The 26202-nt window shown below is 36.5% G+C and overlaps 1 protein-coding gene across 7 annotated transcripts in view; it reads left to right on the top strand.

The window, feature by feature from the left end:
- SGIP1 (SH3GL interacting endocytic adaptor 1) overlaps positions 1-25128 on the top strand; it is a 228277-nt gene extending 203149 nt beyond the window's left edge. For all 7 annotated transcript variants that reach the window (XM_043877668.1, XM_043877667.1, XM_043877665.1 and 4 more), the window contains 6 exons: positions 4162-4317; positions 9300-9432; positions 19898-20100; positions 21278-21342; positions 21936-22100; positions 23107-25128. In XM_043877668.1, the coding sequence (XP_043733603.1) occupies positions 4162-4317; positions 9300-9432; positions 19898-20100; positions 21278-21342; positions 21936-22100; positions 23107-23129 (745 nt within the window). In that variant the 3' untranslated portion in view covers positions 23130-25128. The remainder of the gene's footprint in view (positions 1-4161; positions 4318-9299; positions 9433-19897; positions 20101-21277; positions 21343-21935; positions 22101-23106) is intronic.
- Positions 25129-26202: the final 1074 nt, after the last annotated feature.

The following is a 26202-nucleotide window of genomic DNA, read 5'->3' as shown; positions in this document are numbered from 1 at the left end:
AGGGGCAAACTTTCAGACCCCAAAATTCTCATTTAGAGCAGTTCGGAGTTAGAGATGATAATACCTGAGAGGGAAAAGGGTAACTTTAGAAAGCGTACCTGCCCCTCCACCTCTAAGCCAAACCCAACTTTGCGCATACAAGGCTATAGCAGGTCTTCACATAAGCTATTTTGAATGTGTACCAAGGAGCATCTCACGTGAGCCATTTGTGTCTCATCAGTCAGTTACACAGCACACAAGGTGAGTATAGGACAAATAGAGTTTTCCATATTCAAGTGTGAGCCAAGTTTTCATTGACCAAGCTCAGTTTCCCCAGAAAGTACACTAGAGAATAGTGCAAGGGTCAGTTATCCAGATGTATCCGAAAGTCGTAAAGAAGTTCACACATTACAAATATTTACTATTTCCCAAAGAAGAAGAATCATTTTGAGGTTTCTGCTTCTGGTCAAGATGGAGTAACCAATTGACCCTTCTACCTGAAAACACTTCAAAATGGACAAAATATATGAAACAATGATTTGCAAGACATGGGACCTCAGGGAAAGGACAGTCACCCCTGAGAGGTGAAGCGTGCCCTATGATTGCCCCAACTGACTTCCTGGGAAGTATCCAGGCCATGGATATAGAGAGAGCCCACCAGCCTCTCAGCTGTTCATGGGAGAAGTCTCCCTGAGGCACGTTACACTGCAAAACTGGCTGAGGAGGGTACCCAAGGAAGCTAACGGCTGGCGGGTACCAGAGAAGCTGGCAGTGGAGAAAGTATGCACATGAAAGAGTCCGGCGCCGCGGACCCCATCTGGGCACTGGAGCAGCCCAGCCACAGGGGCCTCAGGAGCCAGACGCTATAGAATCTGCCAGCGTCACTGGGGTTGCAGTACCCACACCCTGGGGCACCACATCCCTCCTGCGCTGCGGGAGCCTAGCTCTAGATTAGCCGTGAGTCCTGCAAGGAGCCTGCCTAGCAAGCACACTGCAAGGAGGAAGAGAAGAAAAAAAAAAAAAACCGCTTCATTTTGCAATGTCTCTCTAGTGCCCTCTACTGACAAAATATAACATAGTGCCTGTTGGCCAAGAAAAAATACATGCCTTAAGGGCCTGATACTAATTCTCTAAAAGCAGGCAGTAGAGGGTGAATTGGAACTCTATTTGTTTTATTTAGAAATTGACACAGAGATCCTAAATTTCATGTGGAAACACAAAGGACCTAAAATAGGCAAAACATTTTTGAAAAAGAACAAAGTTGGTAGAATAATGCTACTTGATTTCAGAACAATTTAAAAGCTACAGTATCAAGACATATTGGTTGTAGTATTGGTATAAAGATGGACAAAATAGATCAATGGAACAGAACAGAGAATTTAGAAATAGACCCACACATATGTGGACAACTGAATTTTGACAAAATTGCCAAGTGGATAAATTCTACAGATGGTAGCAGGATGATTAGATATATTCATCCACACAACTGAAAAATAAACTCAGACTTATACCTCACAGAAAATATGCAAAAATTAGCTAAAAATAGATCATAACACTGGATGTAAAACTAAAAATAAAAAATTTCTAGAATAAAATAGGTGAAATTTTTGTGACTTTCAGGTTTATCTATGATTTCTTAGATAAGACTCCAAAAGAATAAACTAACTAAAACCCATAAAAGAATAAATTGATGAATTTAAAATTTCTGCTCTTTGGAAAAAAAAAAAAAAAAACTTCTTCAAAGTTACTAATACTCTAAAGAGAAAGAAAAGCCAGACTGGGGAAAAAATCTTTGCAAAACATGTATCTGTTAAAAATATTTGTATCTAGAATGTACAAAAAATTCTCAAAATTCAGTAAGAGAACAGAAAACTCAGTTTATAAACTTGGCAGAAAGTTTGAGCAGACACTTCATCCAAGTAGATAAATCACAAGGAAACACATGAAAAGATGCTAACATCCTTAGCCATTAGGGAAATGCAGATTAAAACAACAATGAGATACCATTACTCACCTTTTAGAATGACTAAAATTAAAAAGACAGAGCTACCAAGTGTTGGTGAGGATGTGAAGGAATTAAAACTCTCATACTCAGCTATGTTTTCCACTTCAGAATACAGTTTGGCAGTTTCTTAAAAAGTTAAAGGTACACCTAACATGTGATCCAATCATTTCACTCATATTTATCCAAGAGAAATAAGAGCACATGCCCAGAGACAGACTTGTACACACATATTCATCACAGATTTATTTGTAATAGGCAAAAAAATGAAAAGAATTCAAATGTTATTCAATAAATGATTTTTTTTAATTGCCTATGGTATATCCATATTCTACCCAGCAATAAAAAGACATGTACTATTGATTGCCACACTATGCGAGTGAATCTCAAAATAATTATGCCAAGTGGAAAAAGCCAGATCAAAAAAATCACACACCTTTTGATTCTGTTTATATAAAATTTTAGACAGTCCACACTAATGAGTACTGTCAGAAAATATATTGGCAATTGCCAAGAGATAAGGCGGAAAGGATGGAAAAGTACAGGAGAGAAAAACAAAAACACAAGATGAAACTTCTAGGGATGTTGGAAATCTTGACTATCTTGATTGTGTGATTGTTTCACAGATGTACATTATGTCAAAAATTATGGAACTTTACACTATAAATAAGTGCCAGTAGTATATCAATTATATTTCAATAAGGCCCTTTTTATTTTAATTTTTATTTGACTACAGTTAATTTACAATGTCGTGTTAGTTTCAGGTATACAGCAAAGTGAATCAGTTATACCTATATACATATCTACTCTTTTTTAGATTCTGTTCCCATATGATCATTACAGAGTACTGAATAGAGTTCCCTGTGCTATACAGTAGGTCCTTATTAGTTATCTATCTTACATAGGTTTTTGTTGTGTCAATCCCAACCTCCCAATTTATCCCTCCCCTGAATACCCCATGGTAACCATAAGTTTGCTTTCTACATCTGTGACTTTATTTCTGTTCTATAAGTAAGTTCATTTATCATATTTTTTTTAGATTCCATGTATAAGCAATATGTGATATTTACCTTTCTCTATCTGACTTATTTCACTCAGTATGAAAAGCTCTAGGTCCATCCAATGTTGCTGCAAATGGCATTATTTTATTCTTTTTATGGCTGAGTAATATCCCATTCTATTATGTATGTACCACATCTTCTTTATTCACTTCTGTGTTGATGGACATTCAGGCTGCTTCCCTGTCGTGGCTATTGTAAATAGTGCTGCAGTGAACATTGGGGTGCATGTATTTTTTGAATTATGGTTTTATCCCAATATAAGCCCAGAAGTGGGATTGCTGGATCATATGGTAGTTCTATATTTAGTTTTTTAAGGAACCTCCTTACTGTTCTCCATAATGGTTGTGCCAATTTAGATTCCCACCAACAGTGTAGAAGGGTTCCCTTTTCTGCACACCTTCCTCAGCCTTTATAGATTTTTTGATGATGTCCATTCTGATCAGTGTGATGTGATATCTCATTGTAGTTTTGGCTTGCATTTCTCTAATAATTAGTGATGCTAAATAAAGCTTTTTAAAAAAAAAAAGAATTATTCTTCCTTCCAAATTACCATCCAGCTGAATTAACTTATGTATGTGACTGATTTTATAGTTTCAACCAAATAGACAAGTTAACAGAATGAAGATCTAATTAAGTGGGAAGCAAAAAGTTTACCCCTTGAGTCCATGAAAGAACATACTGAAGGCATCAATTGTGTTACTCAGAAAGCTAAAATAAATCCCAGTGAATAGTGTGACAACGCTGTGTAGTTTAATATCTTCAAATATACTGCCAACAATTCAGAAATCAAATAGAGAGAGAACCACCAGGATAAATTATTCTATTTTTGAGGTGAACATACAGACTTTTCTACAGGAAAAGGAAAGCTGTCCTTTTTTTCTAACAATGCAAAAATACCTTCAACAAAATCGCCACTTTTTGGAGTAAGTGTTAATACAAAACTTTGAGTCCTTAAGTCTTAGAAATGACAGTAATTCAGAGTGAATTGTAAGAGTTTACTTTTTCTCTCTTCTGCTATGTCATAGTATTACAGAAATCTTTGCTTTTCACAACTGCTGTGATTCACAGCATGTTGACCTGGGTTTCCTCTCTTTCCTCTCACGTGTTGTGACATGCCAGATGTATCGTGAAGATTACTGGAGAAATGGTGTTGTCTTTTCCTGCCGGGATCACCAGACACTTTGCCAACAACCCATCGCCAGCTGCTCTGACTTTTCGGGTGATAAATTTCAGCAGGTTAGAACACGTCCTGCCAAATCCCCAACTTCTCTGCTGGTAAATATATTTTCCACAAATTTTTTAAAGATGTAGGTGTCTTACCATGTTTTTCTTAGATGAGAGATGTACCTTAGCAAGAGGGAAGCACTGTAGAGAAATTATTGTTATTCAGATATGTTTATAGATTGAATCCCAGAACTCTGTATATATCTTTGTAGGTATATCAATGTATACATATATGCATATGTATACACATAAATGTTTTTTTAATGGCCAACTATCTCAAGTGGCTAAAGAGACATTTAGAGTAAAAAAATTTATTCATTGTCTGTTTTGCTTATCACTGGTAGACAACGGATGAGGATGATGGGAAATGAGCAAAATAAAAGGAATAAAATCCATTTATTGTTTTGGCATCTTTTAAAAATCAAATGATATCTGAACTGTAAGCTATTCTTCATATAAGCTTAAAAATCTCTTTGTGAGACATGTAATTTCATTACACTGTAATGGTAATTGTTTTGATGGAACATTACCTGTGTGGCATCAAAGAAGCTTTTCTAAATTTGTTTATATAAATGCATTTCACATTTCCTATTAAATCTGAACATGATGTTTTGTCATATATGTGCATATCCACGTTCACACAACACATACACACATACATACTATTAAAAGTGATCCACTATACATGTTTATTATTGGCAATGGATGAGACAAAGAGAAACATTCTTGGTAGTTTTTCCATCAACAAGTCCTGATATTCCATCTAAAATTCTATCTTTAAAATGGCCACTTTTTCCCTTTATCATGACTTCTGTCCAAATGATGACTATCATTTTCTTGGACCACAGCTAATGCTTTCCTCCTCCTCTCTCTACCTCCAGTCTTGCCCCACTCCTATACACAATAGCCAGCTTTTTAGATGTAAATCAGGTTGTCCTCCCTTATAACCTTCTGGAGGCTTTGCATTACAACTAGTGTACCATTACCTTCAAGGTCCTGATTCATCCACTCTTGCCTGTTTGTCTATCCTCATCTCCCACCATCCTGTTCAGAATCCTTGTAGCTGCAGCCATACCTGCCCGTCTTGGAAATGGCGGAGTCCTTTCCCACATCAAATTTTTGTACACTTGTTTACTCTGCCTTCAATAGGATTTCCTCTCTTGTCCACCAGACTCCTATTCATCCTTCAGATCTCAGCTCCACTCAGCCTTGCCTGACCATCCCACTGTCCTCCCCACTCCCAAACTAAATCATGTAACCTTGTTATTCTCTCTCAAGATTCCTATTCTTTCCATTGTCACACTTATTAAAACCAGTAATTGTATATCTGTTTTCTTTCTTCATTCATCCACCTTCATTCACCCACTAGACTATAAAACAGATGAGGGAATAGAACACATCTATTGGATCACCACCATATCCTCAGTACCTTCCACTGTCCCTAATAAGGACTTGAATAGTACTTGTTGAATGAATGAACAATTCAACTATAATTTAAAGTATTTTATCAAGCTGGATATTTATGAAGAAATAGCTAAAGGTCATTTGGAATTTGAAGGCCAATACAGTCACTCTCTTTCTTGGTTGCATGAGACTTTTTCACTCCAGTGATGGAAAAACAGTCATAGATCTTTCAGATGATGACTAAGATCACCTCCTTCTCATTGATCTTTACAATGGTTTAACTGGTAAACCTGATTCCAGGCTTAAAAATATAAATGAAATGCTCACCTATGAAGTGAAAGATAAACATGAAATGGCCAAGATTGGAAATGAACAACTTTTAATTTCAGTTTCCCTATGTGTTTTTGATGTGCACATTGAGTCAGTTAATTTTATTTTTCTAGGTTCCTCCATCAGTAATTAGGAATTGTGTGCCACTATTTCACCAGTTTGTTTGTAAATATCACCGGTGGGATAGTTATAGTTTTTGTTGCGTTTTTAGGCAGGTATGTTATCAAATTCTTAGGTACATATATGTGAGTCAGAGTTTTATATTAATACTTCAGTCTTATGCATTGAATTAAATATCAGTCTGAGAATATTCCCGTTTGACAAAACACTATATAGACCCTTAAATTGTTTTTTAAATAAAACAAAAACTCTCATTAATTTGGACTTTATTAAATGTATTTGATGATTGTGTTAGGGCTGTGATTGCCTACATGTGTGCTCAGTCACATTCCACTCTTTGAGACCCCATGGATTGTAGTCCATTAGACTCCTCTGTCCTTGTGATTCTCCAGGCAAGAATACAGGATTGGGTTGCCATTTCCTCCTCCAGGGAATCTTCCACACCCAGGGATAGAACCTGTATTTCCTGCGTCTCCTGCATTACAGGCAGACTCTTAACAGCTAAACCACCAGGGAAGCCCAGGGCTATGATTGGTGACCCATTAGTCCTACAGCTTCTTTGGTTTTTGTTATACAATGAAGCTCCACCACCCCTACTACTACACCTAGTTTTTAAAAGGCAATGGGACCCAACATTATTCTCAAATACAGCTCTCAAGACTCCTTTCATCTGTCATCTTAATCCTCTCTATTATCTTTACTGTAACATTTAGGTTACCAGCTTGGTCCCTGGAGACATTTAGGTTTGCACTCCCTATGACAGGGACCAAACTGAAATTTACTTCTACTTCTCCCTTATGGAATGACTTGGTTTACAAAGGATGTTTAGGAATGATTATTAAACCAATTACGAGTCTAAAGAATTCTCAAGACTTCTTGAGCATTCAAGAATTGCATCTTTGTATAAGCTTTGGATTGCCAAAGCTTTCTTGACTGTTTATTAAAGCAAGTTTGCCTGAGGAATTATCATAGACATATGTCTCAGCTTATTGTGTTGTTAAATATATAATTGAGATTTTTCAGTTATTCAGATTTACTTAGCACAACTTAATAAAATGTTGTTGTTGTTGTTCAGTCACTAAGCTGTGCCTGACTCTGCAATCCTGTGGACTGCAGCACGCCAGGCTTCCCTGTCCTTCACTATCTCCCAGGGTTTGCTCAAACTCATGTCCATTGAGTCGGTGATGCCATCCAACCATTTCATCCTCTGAAACCCCCTTCTTCTCTTGCCTTCAATCTTTCTGAGCATTAGGGTCTTTTCCAACGATTTGGCTCTTCACATCAGGTGGCCAAAGTGTTGGAGCTTCAGCTTCAGCACCAGTCCTTCCAATGAATATTCAGGGTTGATTTCCTTTAGGATTGACTGTTATATCTCCTTGTTGCCCACCCGGCTCTCAAGAGTCTTCTCCAGAACCACAGATCAAAAGCATCAATTCTTCGGTGCTCAGCCTTCTTTTTGGTTCAACTCAAAAAACCATAGTTTATTAACATTAATAAAATAAAATGTTGCTGGATATTAATTCCGTATCTGTTTTGGTATAGTGCAGTAAGATTGACCTGGGCTGTAATCCTGACCCTGTTACTTATTTAGCTATTCAACCTTAAGTAAATTACTTAATTTTGGTGAACCTCTATTATTCTCGTCTCCTGCCTCCGTGTATAGCTACCCCTTAAGAAGCTCTGGATAACTTTGATGTTTTAGATAACAGTTTAGACAGCCTTTATAAGCATCCTTAGCTTAACTTGGCCAGGGGCAAAGACAAGGGGCTTTCCATCCTACCTGTCCAGAGTAATAGGACTTTGTTTTGTCCTCAACAGCCTGTATCAGGCACAACAGAACCACAGGGGTCTTGCTGATACTTGGGCGCTACAACCACTCTGGACCAGGATCATTTTTAAGGCTCTGATTATGTTTGACTTCCAGAGGCTGAATCTTAGAAGTTTATGATTTGTCTTTATCACACCCTTCTGTTTTCTTACCCTCTAATTTTCTCTTTTTATAATATTCACTCATCTTTAAAAAAAAAAAAGATCCTTCTTTCTTTGCAGGGTAGATATTAGTGAAAGAGTTTATAGCATAGATAACAGAGTGCCTAGCACATAATAGATGTTCAAAAAATCCTAGCTACTGTTATTTTATTCTACAGGATATTCTGAAAGTGAAATGTCAGTAAGTTACTTAGACACTTGGGCCCTCAATTTCCTCATTATGCAGGAAATAAGCAAATGCTTTTCACAGTCTTGCCTGATTCTTTTGCCATTGAGGCAAGCATTTTCAAGAAACATCAGGGAAAGCTATCAACTCCCCTAGGGATACAAAACTCATTTAATTCACCAAGACTGCACTCTCTAGTATAACTGCCATGGTTATTATCATTCAAATTCCAAGATCGTCTTGTAAGTGAGGTGACTTTGTATGATTTAGATGCTTTTAGATGAACTACTGTGAATATTAAAAAGGGAGCATGATAATTTTAGTAACACACTTTTCTCCTCAGTTGGAGACAAAGAACATGTTTACTTATAGCCAAATATTTAAATCAGTAATTTCTGAGAATCTACTGTTGAAGTAAATTCAAAAGAAAATCAATGTATATGACTCCTTGACTGCATTAACTGACTAATTTAGAGGAAACAGTGGTGATGTGTTAGAGCTATTAAATTTGGGTTAATAAATAATTCACTCTTTGAAGCCACCATTATTCACTCTTTGAACCAATAATTATCATTATGATTGGTTAATATCACTGGGTACTCCTTGGGATTTACAGCAATACAATAATGCCTCACTATGGGTATTTATGGGCTTGCCTGGTAGCTCAGATGGTAAAGAATCTGCCTGCATGCAGGAGACCTGGGTTTGACCCTTGGAATCCCCTGGAGAAGGAAATGGCAACCCACTCCAGTATTCTTGCCTGGAGAATTCCTTGAGGAGTCTGGTGAGCTACAGTCCACGGGTTGCAAAGAGTCGCACATGACTGAGTGACTAACACTTTCACTTTTGTGGGTATTTATTAACATACCATTCAGGACTGCAACTCTACTATTGTTAATAATAGTCTGTATAAATTCTCAAAGATTGAGATAGAAATCAGATGATAATTTGCTAAGATGCTTTTTTTGTGTTTTGTGTTTTTCACAAGATGCTACTCAATCAGTTTTTCTTCCCAATTAAATAGCGATAATACCCAAAATGATGCCAATGCCAAGGAATTCTGGGTAAACATGCCAAATTTGATGACTCACCTAAAGAAAGTGTCGGAACAAAAACCCCAGGCTACATATTATAATGTGGACATGCTCAAATATCAGGTAAGACTATTTATATGGTCAGGGTGTCTCTTTCATATTACAAAGGTATATTCATTCTATCAACTTAAAAAAAATGTACAATGTGAGAGTTGTGAGTCAAGTTTTAATTGGGGAAAATTAGAACTATAGCCTTGGAGGCAGCATTTCAGATAGCTCTGAGAAACTGTTCCAAAGAAGTAGGAAGGAAGTCAGTATATATGTGATTTTGGTGAAGGGAAAGTACATGCAATTAAGCACATTTTTTTTGCAGGTTTCTGCTTATCTCATGAAGGTTACTGCTAGTCATGAGGAGCAGATATCACCATGAAGGATTTTAGTGCTTTTCTAGATATGAGGAGAAGAACTGGTCTCATAAAATAAGCTCCATAAAATATCTAACTTTCTGAAGACCTATTCTGCTGGTTTTTCCCAGAGCACTAAGTGCCTCATTTGTGCTCTCCACCCCAAACTTCTTTCAGGGGCTGTTGAAAATCAGCAGTTACAGCAGCAGTTAAAATTGCATGATTTAATCCTTGTAGAGGTAGAAGTCAAGTGCCAATTTGTAGTTGACAATTCTAGCATACTTAACATTAAATAAAAGTAAAGTAACACTTCTTTAAATATTATTTAAAAGCTATAATCTATAAGAATATAGAGATCTCAAAAGGCTGTGTAAAGGCTATTTAGAATATTCATACATTATTTGAAACTTACAAGTAAAAAAAAATTATTCAAATTTAGGGAAACACACCACAAAAATGAATTTGCAGAAAACTACGTCAATTAAGATTCAAATATTGACAAAATAGTTTACTGTAATTTTGTTAAGGAGGCTTCCCAGGTGGCAGAGTGGTAAAGAATCTGCCTGCAATGCATGAGACATGGGTTCAATCCTTGATTCAGGAAGCTCCCCTGGAGAAGGAAATGTCTACCCACTCCAGTATTCTTGTCTGCAAAATTCCATGGGCAGAGGAGCCTGGCAGCCTACAATCCATGGGGTCACAAAGAATCAGACAGTTGCTAAACAAAATTTTGTTAAGAATATTACTGTACTAAAATCTGTTATTTTAAATGATTAAATGTAAGTTGAATTTTTTTATAATGTGATAGTCCCACAAAATATATTCTAATGAAACTTATGTTAAGAAATAATTTAAGGTTAACATTAACAAATTAAAAGATAAAAACCACATGATTATCTCAATAGACTCAGAGAAAGCCTTTGACAAAATTCAACATCCATTTATGATAAAAACTCTCTGGAAAGCAGGCATAGAAGGAACATACCTCAACATAATAAAAGATATATATGATAAACCTACAGCAAACATTACCCTCAATGGTGAAAAATTGAAAACATTTTCCCTAAAGTCAGGAACAAGACAAGAGCGCCCACTCTCATCACTACTATTCAACATAGTTTTGGAAGTTTTAGCCACAGCATAGAAGAAAAAGAAATAAAAGCAATCCAGATTGGAAAAGAAGAAGTGAAACTCACTGTTTGCAGATGCCATGATCCTCTGCACAGAAAACCCTAAAGACACCACCAGAAAATTACTAGAGCTAATCAATGAATATAGAAAGTTCAGAATATAAAATTAACACACAAAAATTCCTTGCATTCCTATACACTAACAGTGAGAAAACAGAAAGAGAAATTAAGGAAGCAATTCCATTCACCATTGCAATAAAAAGAATAAAATACTTAAGAATAAATTTACCTAAAGAAGCAAAAGACCTATCTATAGAAAACTATAAAACACAGATGAAAGAAATCAAAGATGACACAAATAGATGGAGAAATATAGCATGTTCATGGATCAGAAGAATCAATATAGTGAAAGTGAGTATACTACCCAAAGCAATCTATAGATTCAATGCAATCCCTATCAAGTTACCAACAGTATTTTTCACAGAACTAGAACAAATAATTTCATTAATTTGTATGGAAATACAAAAAAACTCAAATAGCCAAAGCAATCTTGAGAAAGAAGAATGGAACTGGAGCAACCAACCTGCCTGACTTCAGACTATACTACAAAGCTACAATCATTAATACAGTATGGTACTGGCACAAAGACAGAAATATAGATCAGTGGAACAAAATAGAAAGCCCAGAGGTAAATCCATGCACCTATGGGCACCTTATCTTTGACAGAGGAGGCAAGATTATACAATGGAGAAAAGACAATTTTTTTTAACAAATGGTGCTGGGAAAACTGGTCAACCACCTGTAAAAGAATGAAACTAGTATACTTTCTAACACCATACACAAAAATAAACTCAAAATGGATTAAAGATCTAAATGTAATATCAGAAACTATAAAACTCCTAGAGGAAAACATAGGTAAAACACTCTCTGAAATAAATCACAATAGGATCCTCTATGACCCACCTCCCAGAGCAATGGAAATAAAAGCAAAAATAAACAAATGGGACCTAATTAAACTTAAAAGCTTTTGCACAATGAAGGAAACTATAAGCAAGGTGACAAGACAGCCTTCAGAATGGGAGAAAATAACAGCAAATGAAGAAACTGACAAAGAATTAATCTCAAAAATATACAAGCAGTTCATGCAGCTGAATACCAGAAAAATAAACGACCCAATCAAAAAATGGGCCAAAGAACTAAACAGACATTTCTCCAAAGACATACAGATGGCTAACAAACACAAAAAAAGATGCTCAACATCACTCATTATCAGAGAAATGCAAATCAAAACCACAATGAGATACCATCTCATGCTGGTCAGAATGGCTGCTGTCAAAAAGTCTACAAACAATAAATGCTGGAGAGGGTGCAGAGAAAAGGGAACCCTCTTACACTGTGGATGGGAATGCAAATTAGTATAACCACTATGGAGAACAGTGTGGAGATTCCTTAAAAAACTGGAAATAGAACTGCCATACAACCCAGCAATCCCACTGCTGTGCATACACACCGAGGAAACCAGAATTGAAAGAGACATGTGTACCCCAATGTTCATCGCAGCATTCTTTATAATAGCTAGGACATGGAAGCAACCTAGATGTCCATTGGAAGATGAATGGATAAGAAAGCTACAGTGCATATACACAAGGGAATATTATTCAGCTATTAAAAAGAACACATTTGAATCAGTTCTAATGAGGTGGATGAAACTGGAGCCTGTTATACAGAGTGAAGTAAGTCAGAAAGAAAAACACCAATGCAGTATACTAATGCATATATATGGAATTTAGAAAGATGATAACAATGACCCTACATGGGAGACAGCAAAAGAGACACAGATATAAAGAACAGACTTTTGGGCTCTGTGGGAGAAGGTCAGGGTGGGATGATTTGAGAAAATAGCATTGAAACATGTATATTACCATGTGTGAAATAGATCACCAGTCCAAGTTCGATGCATGAAACAGGGCACTTAAAGCTGGTGCACCGGAACAACCTTGAGAGATGGGATGGGAGGGAGGTGGGAGGTGGGGATTTAGGATAGGAAACACATGTACACTCATGGCTGATTCATGTAAGGCAAAAATCACTGCTATACTATAAAATAATTAGCCTCCAATTAAAATAAATTAATTTTTTAAAAAAGAAATAGTTTAAGGTTAAAAGAATATTTGGTATAATACATTACAGGATATGAGAACTTTCTTTCTGTGTTTAGGATTGCCCTTTACCCAAGATTATCATGGATCTAATAATCCTGTTTCAAAACAGGATTATACAGAGCCTGAATATCCCACTGATTCCCAGCCACTTGATTGCCTAGGTTATTTTTTGAGCATTGCAATTTTTGTGGTTAAATATGCTCAAATTATTTTGCTTAAGATGAGGAATCTAAATTATTACTTTTGAAAGTTGTACTTTTTAATAGAAATCAGTACATCTCAAACATGAGTACACTTTAAAATCACCAGGGGAGTTATAAACAAATGCTGGTTCTGAGCTGGTCTTAATTATAGATAGACAGAGATATAGAGAGATATCTATATAAAATCTATTTATAGATAAATAGAGATGAGAAGGCAATGGCAATGGCATTTGCACCCCACTCCAGTACTCTTGCCTGGAAAATCCCATGGACGGAGTAGCCTGGTAGGCTGCAGTCCATGGGGTCGCAAAGAGTTGGACATGACTGAGTGACTTCACTTTCACTTTTCACTATTATGCATTGGAGAAGGAAATGGCAACCCACTCCAGTGTTCTTGCCTGGAGAATCCCAGGGATGGGGTCACACAGAGTCGGACACGACTGAAGTGACTTAGCAGTAGCAGTAGAGATGAAGATAGGGAAGAAGAGAGGGTTAGAGATAGAGATGACAGGGACAGAGATATCTTCTGGGCACTGACACTCTCAGAGATTTTTTTTTAATTAGTTCAGGATGTGACCAGTTCAGTTCAGTTCAGTTGCTCAGTCATGTCCGACTCTTTGTGACCCCACAAACCACAGCACGCCAGGCCTCCCTGTGAGTCACCAACTCCCAGAGTTTACTCACACTCATGTTCATTGAGTCGGTAATGCCATCTAACGATCTCATCCTCTGTCCTCCCCTTCTCCTCCTGCCCTCAATTTTTCCCAGCCTCAGGGTCTTTGAAAATGAGTCAGCTCTTCACATCAGGTGGCCAAAGTATTGGAGCTTCAGCTTCAACGTCAGTCCTTCCAGTGAACACCCAGAACTTATCTCCTTTAGGATGGACTGGTTGGATCTCCTGGCAGTCCAAGGGACTCTCTGGAGTCTTCTCCAACACCATAGTTCAAAAGCATCAATTCTTCAGCACTCAGCTTTCTTTATAGTCCAACTCTCACATCCATACATGACTACTGGAAAAACCATAGCCTTGACTAGATGGACCTTTGTTGACAAAGTAATGTCTCAGCTTTTTAATATGCTACCTAGGTTGGTCATAACTTTTCTTCCAAGGAGTAAGTGTCTTTTAATTTCATGGCTACAATCACCACCTGCAGTCATTTTGGAGCCCCCAAAAATATAGTCAGCCACTGTTTCCCCATCTATTTTCCATGAAGTGATGGGACCAGATGCCATGATCTTAGTTTTCTGAATGTTGAGCTTTAAGCCAACCTTTTCACTCTCCTGTTTCAATTTCATCAAGAGGCTCTTTAGTTCTTCACTTTCTGCCATAAGGGTGGTGTCATATGCACATCTGAGATTATTGATATTTCTCCTGGGAATCTTGATTCCAGATTGTGCTTCATCCAGCCCAGCATTTCTCCTGATATACTCTGCATATAAGTTAAATGAGCAGGGTGACAATATACAGCCTTGACATACTCCTTTTCCTATTTGGAACCAGTCTGTTGTTCCATGTCCAGTTCTAACTGTTGCTTCCTGACCTGCATACAGGTTTCTCAAGAGGCAGGTCAGGTGGTCTGGTATTCCCATCTCTTTCAGAATTTTCCACAGTTTATTGTGATCCACACAGTCAAAGGCTTTGGCATAGTCAATAAAGCAAAAATAGATGTTCTTCTGGAACTCTCTTGCTTTTTTGTTGATCCAGCAGATGTTGGCAATTTGATCTCCGGTTCCTCTGACTTTTCTAAAACCAGCTTGAACATCTGGAGGTTCACAGTTCATGTACTGCTGAAGCCTGGCTTGGAGAATTTTGAGCATCACTTTACTAGCGTGTGAGATGAGTGCAATCGTGCAGTAGTTGGAGCATTCTTTGGCATTGCCTTTCTTTGGGATTGGAATGAAAACTGACCTTCTCCAGTCCTGTGGCCACTGCTGAGTTTTCCAGATTTTCTGACATATTGAGTGAAGCACTTTCACAGCATCATCTTTTCGAATTTGAAATAGCTCATCTGGAATTCCATCACCTCCACTAGCTTTGTTCGTAGTGATGCTTCCTAAGGCCCACTTGACTTCACATTCCAGGATGTCTGGCTCAGGATGAGTGGTCACACCATTGTGATTAACTGGGTCATGAAGATCTTTTTTGTACAGTTCTTCTGTGTATGCTTCCCACCTCTTCTTAATATTTTCTCCTGTTAGGTCCATACCATTTCTGTCCTTTATTGAGCCTATCTTTGCATGAAATGTTCCCTTGGTATCTCTAATTTTCTTGAGATCTCTAGTTCTTCCCATTCTATTGTTTTCCTCTATTTCTTTACACTGATTGCTGTGGCAGGCTTTCTTATCTCTCCTGGCTATTCTTTGGAACTCTGCATTCAAATGAGTATATCCTTCCTTTTCTCTTTTGTTTTTCACTTCTCTTCTTTTCTCAGCTATTCGTAAGGCCTCCTCAGACAGCCATTTTGCTTTTTTTCATTTCTTTTTCTTGGGAATGGTCTTGACCCCTGTCTCCTGTACAGTGTCATGAACCTCTGTCCATGGTTCATCAGGCACTCCGTCTATCAGATCTAATCCCTTAAATCTATTTCTCACTTCCACTGTATAATCATAAGGGATTTGATATAGGTCATACCTGAATGGTCTAGTGGTTTTCCCCACTGTCTTCAATTTAAGTCTGAATTTGGCAATAAGGAGTTCATGATCTGAGCCACAGTCAGCTCCCGGTCTTATTTTGCTGACTGTATAGAGCTTCTCCATCTTTGGCCGCAAAGAATATAATCAGTCTGATTTCAGTATTGACCATCTGGTGATGTCCATGTGTAGAGTCTTCTCCTGTGTTTTGGAAGAGGGTGTTTGCTATGACCAGTGCGTTCTCTTGGCAAAACTCTATTAGCCTTTGCCCTGCTTCATTCCATACTCCAAGGCCAAATTTGCCTGTTACTCCAGATATATCTTGACTTCCTACTTTTGCATTCCAGTCCCCTATAATGAAAAGGACATCTTTTTTGGGTGTTAGTTCTAAAAGGTCTTGTAGGTCTTCATAGAATTGTTCAACTTCAGCTTCAGTGTTACTGGTCGGGGCATAGACTTGGATTACCATGATATGGAATGGTTTACCTTGAAAATGAACAGAGATCATTTTGTTGTTTTTGAGATTGCATCCAAGTACTTCATTTCAGACTCTTTTGTTGACTGTGATGGCTACTCCATTTCTTCTAGAGGATTCCTGCCCACAGTAGTAGATATAATGGTTATCTCAATTAAATTCACCCATTCCAGTCCATGTTAGTTCTCTGATTCCTAGAGTGTCGACATTCACTCTTGCCATCTGTTGTTTGACCACTTCCAATTTGCCTTGATTCACGGACCTAACATTCCAGGTTCCTATGCAATATTGCTCTTTACAGCATCAGACCTTGCTTCTATCACCAGTCACATCCACAACTGGATGTTGTTTTTGCTTTGGTTCCATCCCTTCATTCTTTCTGGAGTAATTTCTCCACTGATCTCCAGTAGCATATTGGGCACCTATTGACCTGGGGAGTTCATCTTTCAGTGTCCTATCTTTTTACTTTTTCATACTGTTCATGGGGTTCGCAAGGCAAAAAGACTGAAATGGTTTGCCATTTCCTTCTCCAGTGGACCACATTCTGTCAGACATCTCCACCATGACCTGTCTTAGGTGCCCCACACGGCATGGCTCAGTTTCATTGAGTTAGACAAGGATGTGACCAAGGTGTATATATTTTTACAAGACCGCCAAATGATTATAATGCACCCCATGAGCTGAAAATCACATGTTGTAAGGAAACCATTGAACATGAAGTGTCTATGTGATGGTACATTTCAAAAAAATAGAAATGTATATAACATTTTTCTAGTAAGAATAGTATCATCTAAGCTTTAAACATCATTATGATGAAGCCTAGAAGGTAGACAGAATTCACCTATTGCAATATGAACTTGATGTAAAGTATTAAAATGTAGGCAGGAGACCAAATTCTGGAATTAAGTCAGCTTCCCTACTGTCCACTGACCTTGGACACTTAATCTCCCTGAACCTCAGTTTCCTCATCTGCAAATAAGGATAAAAATGATTCTTACGGAGGTATTTTTTAAGCTGTGGAAAACTAACTGCCTAACATATTTCAGAGTATTTGTGAAATGTAAGTAGCCCTAAGTCCACCATTTTGTTTTATATGAGAAATCCCTTTTGTTGTGGTTTAGTTGTATTGTTGTTATTGTTTTTCAACAATGCAAGGGATTGGGTGGGAGGCATAATTAGCATTTTGTGGAATCACTCTCAAATCAAAGCAAGTTTACTTTCTGGCTACCAGTAGCACCCTCCCCAGTAACTGAGACAATCACATGTCCATAAAGCCCCTCATTGGGCAGAGGAACTACTATGAAGTTGAGAACTCCCGCCGAGGACAAGAGTGTAGAAATGGCAGGGGAGAGCGAGTCACTCTGCTTTTGAGCCATCTTAAATAACAGACTTCTAAATAAGAGTTTATTTGCAGAGGACTGGGCTGCTAAAAATAAAGTGTAGAAATTTTATTATAAGGTTTATTATAGAGATTATTGCAAAGTTTTAAAACTTTGATTATAATGATCATCTAACTAAAATTATGTTATCAAAAGTCATGTCTTTCATTTTATAAAAGGATCCGTGTCTGGTTTTGTTTCCAAATCAACCATACCAGCTCTGTAAGTGCAGCCTGTCTTCAGGACCCTTTCCCATGGTGTCCATATGTGCAGGCATTGCTAGGCCAATAAAAAGCTGTTTATAGTCTTCAAAATCAGCAGAACTCATACTCCATGAATAAAACTTCAAGAGCACAGACACCACCCACGCAACCCCTGCGGTGCTCATACACTTGCAAAAGGTAGAAATAATAACCTTTCAAAATTTTCACTGTGTATCCAAGATTCAAGTTGGTATTATTGTTTTATAACTTTTTGCTGATTCTTCAAATCTGACTCTTCCTTAGTCAAATTCACAGTTGTTTCTAGCTAGAATTGACAGTAGACCATAGAACGCAGTACTGCCAGTTAGAAGACCTGGATTTAAGTCCTTAAAATGGCAAATCCCAAAAGAGTAATCATAACTTGCTTTGTCTAACTCACTATTTGTGAAGAGCAAATATGATAAGAATATTAATAGGTTGCAGTATTAAAATGTTAATTCCTTATTATATATTAGGCACTATGCTGAGTGTTTCATGTAAAACAGCCTTCTTCAATCATCCTAACATCTCTAGGTATAAATATTATTCTCATTCCCAGGACTTCTCTAGTGGTCCAGTGATTAAGACTCCAGCCTTCCAGGGCAGGGAGCATGGGTTTGATCCCTGGTGAGGGTACTCAGGGGCTTCCCAGGTAGCACTAGTGGTGAAGAACCAGCCTGCCAATGCAGGAGACCTAAGAGATGTGGGTTTGATCCCTGGGTTGGGAAGATCCCCTGGAGGAGGGCATGGTGACCCACTCCAGTATTCTTGCCTGGAGAATCCCATGGACAGAGGAGACTAGCGGGCAGAGTCCATGGGGTCGCACAGTCAGACACGACAGAAGCCACTTAGCATGCCCACATGAGGGCACTGAGATCCTACAAACCACACGGTGTGGCCAAAAAAACTAAAAAGTTAATATTTTTAAAAATTATTATCATTCTCATTTGGCAGACAAGGAAATAACAGAGGCACAGAGAGGTTTTTAATGACTGGTTCGAGATCACTCAGCTTGGAAGTGACAAGCAGAACTCACACCAAGATATAACTGAAAAATCAAAAACACTAATTTGAAAAGATACATACACCCCAGTGTTCATAGCAGCATTATTTACAATTTGCCAAGGTACAGAAGCAGCCTGGTTCCATCAACAGATGAATGGATAAAGAAGATGTGGGATATATGTATATCTATATGTATACAATAGTAAACTATTCAGCCATAAAAAGAATGAAATTTCACTATTTGCAGCAACATGGATGGACTTGGAGGACATTATTCTAAGTGAAATAAGTCAGACAGAGAAGGACAAATTCTGTATCACGTATATGTGGAATCTTAAAAATACAACCAACTAGTGAATATAACAAAAAAAGAAGTAGACTCACAGATATAGAGAAAAAGCCAGTGGTCACTAGTGGAAGGGCAATGGTAGGAGATTAAGAGGTGCAAACTGTTAGGTATAAAATAAAGTACAAGGATATATTGTACAACATGGAGAAATATAGTCAATACTTTACAGTAACTATAAATGGAGTATAACCTTTTAAAACCGTAAATCACTATGTTGTGCACCTGTAACTTACATAATGTTATAAAACAACTGCACTTCAACTTTAAAAAGAAAGAACTCACATCCAGGACTATCTGCCTTCTTGGCCTCAGCTCCTAAGCACTGTGATACCATCTGCCTAAGTGACATAAAATGAATTGTAAACTCTAAAGTGCTATCGAGATTTTAATCATTGATTTTATGTTTTTAATCTATAACTTTTTACCTGAAGCGTCCAAATCTCCCTCACCCATCATGGTGACATTTTTTTTTACCGACTGCTCATCTGTGAGCAGCCCAAGGATCTTTTGATATCTACGCATATTCCCATAAGACATAATCATAGCTTCTGGTTTTGTTTCAGATTAATGGTCAAGCCTTAAATGTTCTCTTTTCTGTCTTTGGCAAGGTGTCGGCCCAGGGCATTCAGTCCACGCCTCTGAACTTGGCAGTGAACTGGCGATGTGAACCAGCAAGCACCGACCTGCGCATAGATTACAAATACAATACAGATGCAATGACAACAGCCGTGGCCCTCAACAACGTGCAGTTCTTGGTCCCCGTGGATGGAGGGGTAACCAAGCTCCAGGCGGTGCTCCCACCAGCAGTCTGGTAAGGAGCCACCAGCCCCCTTCCTCTTCACCAAAGGGCTCCTTCTGGCAAAGGCTTGACAGACATTTTAGCATTTGTGTTTCCTATAGGAAGAGACCACAGTAGGCCTGGATGTCAGGGTTCAGGGCAGAAAACAGAAACTGCTGTAGCTATTTCAAGCAGAAAATGATTTAACACAGGGATTTTGTTCATACACAAAAAGAAGAACAAGGTTTAGGCTGGATCTCCAAGAATATTTCCCAGGACACCGCAGAGCTGACCCACCAGGGGAATTGCTACCTCTGCTGCAGCCAGGAAGGAGAGAAATTAGAAGGCTGTCAGTGGAGCCATTGAATTCTAGAATCCACCACCCTCATGAGAATCCAAGGATAAGAAAGCTCCTACTGGCACTGCCTAAACTACTTCTCAACAACTACAAAACTGAGACTGGACTGGAGCACTGTTTGTGAAGATTCCCCACATCATCTCAGGCTGCTGACCAGCAGAAAACAGCCCAAAAAGCATCAAGAAAATGGCCTCTGCCCTCCTTCTTTCCTCCATATCTTAATTAGTGCATGTAATTGGTGGACCTTAGTCTGCATCTACCCTAATTACAAGGGAGTCTGAGTTTCATTTTGCAGTCTCTGTATTATTAAAAGGTACACTAGAGAAGGTATAGGAACAGAAAAAGAATAGACACCGAGTATCAATAATGGCTATAAATAGAGCCTATTCTTCTAAGGAAAAATATTACAGTGATTCCATATGCTTGTTAGAAGTAAAAAGTAGAACATTAAAAAGAAAAGTCAACCATATAACAGCTTCAATTTAAATTACCTGAATTAATTGATCAACTAACACTTCCCTTCTATTTTTTCAGTAGATGTGTTAAATTTTTTTTAACCACACTGCCCTCTAAACGTTTATCTCTCTCACAGTGTTGTGACGGTAAAGAAAGAAAAAGCAGAGGATTTGTGGATAGATGGATGGATGAGTGAAAGGATGTGTAGATGGAAGAATAGATAGATGGAAGGAGGGAGGGGAAGAGGAGGGATGATAGATGGATAGATAGATAATGCTTAAATTGTAGCTAAAATTTTAAAGATCATTTTTATTAATTAACACTTTGGAAAAATATGACATCCATTAAACAAAAACCCTTACATATGCAGAAGTCTTTTACCTATTTTATTTTTAGGAATGCTGACCAACAAAGAATATTGTGGAAGATTCCTGATATTTCTCAGAAGTCAGAAAACGGAGGTAATGCAATCACAGGCTTATTTTATTTAATATATAAAGCTGAAATAACTGTCAGATATTAGAAAACTATTAATCAAAATATCTTTAGCGCTAAAAAAAAGAAAGTATTTCAGTTAATTTTGTTGTGTATTATTATTTTTACCAATAAGAGAAAATAGTTCTTCAATGAATCCTCCGTTACCTCTTTTCCACCGAACACCCCACATCAAACAGACCACACATGAAGCAGAGACCTTCTAATGGAACATGTTTTCATTCTGTATCAGATCTTACACTCTGATAGTTTAGATATTTTTTACTTTCCTTGGATATTAATCATAAGCTGGAAATACATTGCCTTCCAAGTATCATGCTTCCAAATTTTGAAGTACCATTTGGCTGAATTACATTTTTATTGGTGTATTTTAAAAGTCATGAATAATATTTCATGATAAATATTATTCACCACTGTTTTGTCCCTGAAATATACATATACTATGTTCTAGTAAGATTGATTTTGCACTTTAACCTTGAATACAATTTCCAAAATTATATCCAGAATGTTGTGTTGAATGTTACCTTTTAAACTGTTATCAATAATACTCTTTTTGTAGGGGTAGGTTCTTTATTGGCAAGATTTCAGTTATCTGAAGGCCCAAGCAAACCTTCGCCATTGGTTGTGCAGTTTACAAGTGAAGGAAGCACTCTTTCTGGCTGTGACATTGAACTTGTTGGAGCAGGGTACAGATTTTCACTCATCAAGAAAAGGTTTGCCGCAGGTAAGTGGGTATCTTGTGTGCTCATTTGCAAACAACAATATTGCCTTAGCTATTCTGCCTTAAGAAGGAATATGTTATGATTTTCTGATCATCTTCCTCCTCTTCTTCTCCACTCCCAACTCCCATTTCCCATTGCAATCAGAAAGCAAACCAATTGTTGAATGAAGTAAAAATAGGGCAATAAACTGGGGAAATCAGAAATTAGGATGGCCCAGTCTACTTATCATGGCTCTGGCCAGTTCTTACATGGGACTGACCTGTCATTCCTATTATATATGTGTGTACACTGAGGTTAATGATATAAATTCTACTATGTTATATTGACAAACAAGATAAATGCCATTTTGTTAGACTGACAAGCAAGATAAATGCTGTTTTGTCTCTCACCTGAAAATGCTTTTTCTTCAGCAGATCTTCATAGATTTTAGACTCAGGCTCAGCTGAGATCTAAGAGTATCCATCTTTCATTTTAATAACAACTTAAAAAAGTCTAGGCCAAAGATCAGAACCAGTTACCTTGAGCTGAAATATGGTCATGAGACTCCTTTGGGGGTCTCATGAGAATTTATTGGTAGGGATTCCCCAATATTAAGGTGATTTTTTTGTCAAGGATTTGCTGGGATACTTCCAGATTTTTATGGTTGCAGTATTAATATAATTATCAATTAGCCCCCTTTCACTCTCAAAAATGACCCACATTGAAAAGTAATTATATGATTACTCCTACTATAAGAAGTTGATTCTCACATCCAGGAACAAATCTTCCAACCTATTCTGGACCCAAACCTCTGCAAAGTGTTCATATGTGGAAATGTGAAAAGGCAACACGTTGGTCTAGAAAACTGAAAACTTTAAACACTTTATATGTTTTATGTTAGTGTTATACCCCTTGAGTATATAATACTTACCTTCTAGAAGTAAGGCAGGAAGAATAAAATGTTACTCACATAATAACCATATTATGGAGCTAGCAGATAACCTGTTGATATGTTGTTTTATTTTTCAGGAAAATACTTGGCAGATAACTAATAAAGTCTTATGCAAGGATTTGGAGATTCATATAATGGAGAACTATTATATGAGAAACAGGTTTTAATTTTGGTTTGATGAAAACAAACCAAAAATCTGCACTTGGGATATATCTGCTGGAAATGTCAATGACTTTCAGCAATGATTTCCCTCACATGATACCATGATGACCAGTCCTACAGTATTTACTTCTAGGTGTAATATTGTTAATGGTTTTAAAATGTAATTATTGTATTTGTAAATTGTACTCATTCCAGTAAGGCGGTTAGATACTTGAGTTTTAGCATTTTACCATTCCTGAAATGGATGTAATTTAAACTGTGGTATGTAAATTTAATAGTAGTACTGTTGAATGGCACAATGCTTACAGAGGTAGATTGCATTTTGTCAATATATAAAATTTAAATATAATATTGTTAGCTGTCATAAAGGGGGTGCCACGCACAAAGAAAATTAAGCAGAACCAGAAAAAAAACTTCCTTTTCTTCAGTCCTTAGTATGTTTTACTCTAGTGCTTAATAAAAATTCTATCTTCAAATGTTTAGTGGATTAAATTCAGAAACTATTTCAGAAAACAAAAAAAAAAAAAATTCTAAAGTTACAGCATATTCAAAGAAAAGCATTAATTGCCACTTTTTAAAAAGCTTTTTTTTCAAACTGCAAATTTCATAAAAATGCAAACTGTGTAAACAGGGCCTCTTATTTTTATAACTTGTGTAAAAAGGGAAAGCAATTCATATTTAAAGTTTAAGTATATGAAATTATAAACAAGAATAAAGAAGATGTTGAAATCTTAACTACTCCCCTCCCTTCCACAGATTACCAGATCTGGGGACTACTGAATAATCAGACTAAAACCAAAATTGTGGTTTTAAAATTTCAAGAATTTCCATGATTGAACTGGTTAACAACTTTTGCACAATATGTCTAGACAGAGACCCTCCCATCCAGCATGGAGAATTGTACCAAGCATCTTCCTCATTACCCACAGGAATCAAAACACTGACTCTTAAAAAAAAACAGAAAAAAAGATTTCAGTCCCCAGTTGAAATCCAGAAGTAGAATTTTAATCATCATTTATATTATATGGGAAGGAAAAAATAAGCTTTATAATTGAAATTCTAACCACATTATTGTGCAATAAATTTCCTTTTGGATAAGATTCATTGTATATAACTATAAATCTTTGCCGTTCTTAGGGAATCAAAAAGAGAGTTATCAAAAATGTATGTTATGATTTCATTGTTGCAAGGTATAATAAAAACTGTAATTATTCAGTCTGGCCTCAATATGGGAATTCAGGATGGAGAAGTCCTTCTTCAGGAGTCCCAGCTGTAAAATCTTCCTTCATTACAATCTGAAAACATGAATCTTCCTTTAAGTCATAGAACCTATTTTAACATAAACTCATTCCTGTTCTAGGTTATACTATTAAATAACTATAATTATTAAGTTGTTATGTTTATCATTAGTTGCTAAATTTTATTTACATCATTCATATTTGACAAAGAACTCTAGCCCCTTAAAATTTTAGAATCAAATTAAATTTTGTAAGCTTACTTTTAAAATGAAATTGTGACTGGCAATTGTTTATAGTGGAATTTTTTAAATTAATATTTGTACTCCTCAGTCAGTGCTTGCTACCAAGAGACTGTTCAAAATGATCTGTTTTACCTAAGAAGAAGTCTTGCTGTGCAAACAAATTCTCGATTGGCTCCCCAAGCAGTCTGATGTTGAAGTTTTTTGAACAAGTAACTAATATAGTTATTTAGTTACTTTAAAGATATTCAATTTTATTTTGAAATAAAAATAGAAAATGAAACCTTTTAAATCCCATAAAACATGGGGAAATTTCAAACACTGGAACCAATGGAGAGTAAGTAGCAGAAAATTGAGAATTATCCAGCATATGAATATAAAAATGTGTTTTTAAGATATTAATCCATGAGAAAACATATTAAATATTAACACAAAGCATATTAAAAATATGTAAATATTATTGGTTCTCATGTCTTGCTCATTATATTTTATTTTATACCATTCTAGAGGGAATTAGTAATTAAACACAAGGTTTTCCTTTTCATAGAATACTTTTGTTTATATTATAAAATGTAATTTAAAAACAGATTAAATTAATCTCTAACATTATTCAAATGTCTCTAGATACCAAATTTGAAACTATGAAGATATCCTATGATTCCATAATTGGTCTTATGAAACAGAATAAAAGTCAATGATTTCAAAATTATTAATTAATTTTGAAATATTATTATTATTATTGAATAACAAGAACCTTAGTAGAGAATATATCCCTTCTTCTTTTGGAAAATAGGTCAAATAACAACACAATAAATTCATATCAGGGATTTAGATTTTGGTGGGTTTTTTTTAACCTTGTAGTTTATAATCTCCTGTTATTCTTGTATCCATAGTACTATACGATAAGAATTAGTGTTAGGAAAAATGATCCTAGACAGTGAAATTATAAAAGAAACATTAGGTCAGGTTCATTATCAATTCCTAAAACAAAATGTGCTAGTACATGTTCAGATTTTTAATACCAAGCATTAAAAGAAAAAGATTTCTCATTAGCCAGGACACCATTTCCTGAGTGTTATGATTAAAAAGATTCTGCTCTAACAAGATAGAAAATATGAATGCTTTATTTTGCAACATGGAAAATGTTTTTTAAATAAATTTCATATTTTTCACGTTATTTTTAAAAATAAATTTCTGTTAAGCATTAGTCTGAATTTTATCATAATTGGAACATATAGTTCCAAACAATTTAATTTTAAATTGTTTTTAAAGCTCTATTCTTCTCTACACTTACAGTCAAAATGAAAATTCACTGTATAGTATTTGGAAATGCATTTCACCTGTAAAGAAAGAATGTCTACATTTCAAATGGTTTCAAGTGAATACAGAGGAACCATCCCCTCCAGAAAGTCAAATTACAATTGTTTTACTTTTGTTTTTATGAATTTTTACTCAGTGTCAATCTGCAAAGTGTTTGAGTCCACAATTACTCATATTTCCATTTCCAAACATTCATTTCAAAGAAGCCTGGTAA

This window comes from Cervus elaphus, chromosome 20 (genome assembly GCF_910594005.1).
Source record: "Cervus elaphus chromosome 20, mCerEla1.1, whole genome shotgun sequence".
Lineage (NCBI taxonomy): Eukaryota > Metazoa > Chordata > Mammalia > Artiodactyla > Cervidae > Cervus > Cervus elaphus.
The sequence above is the reverse complement of the archived record's forward strand: the minus strand, read 5'-3'. Positions and strand labels throughout refer to the sequence as shown.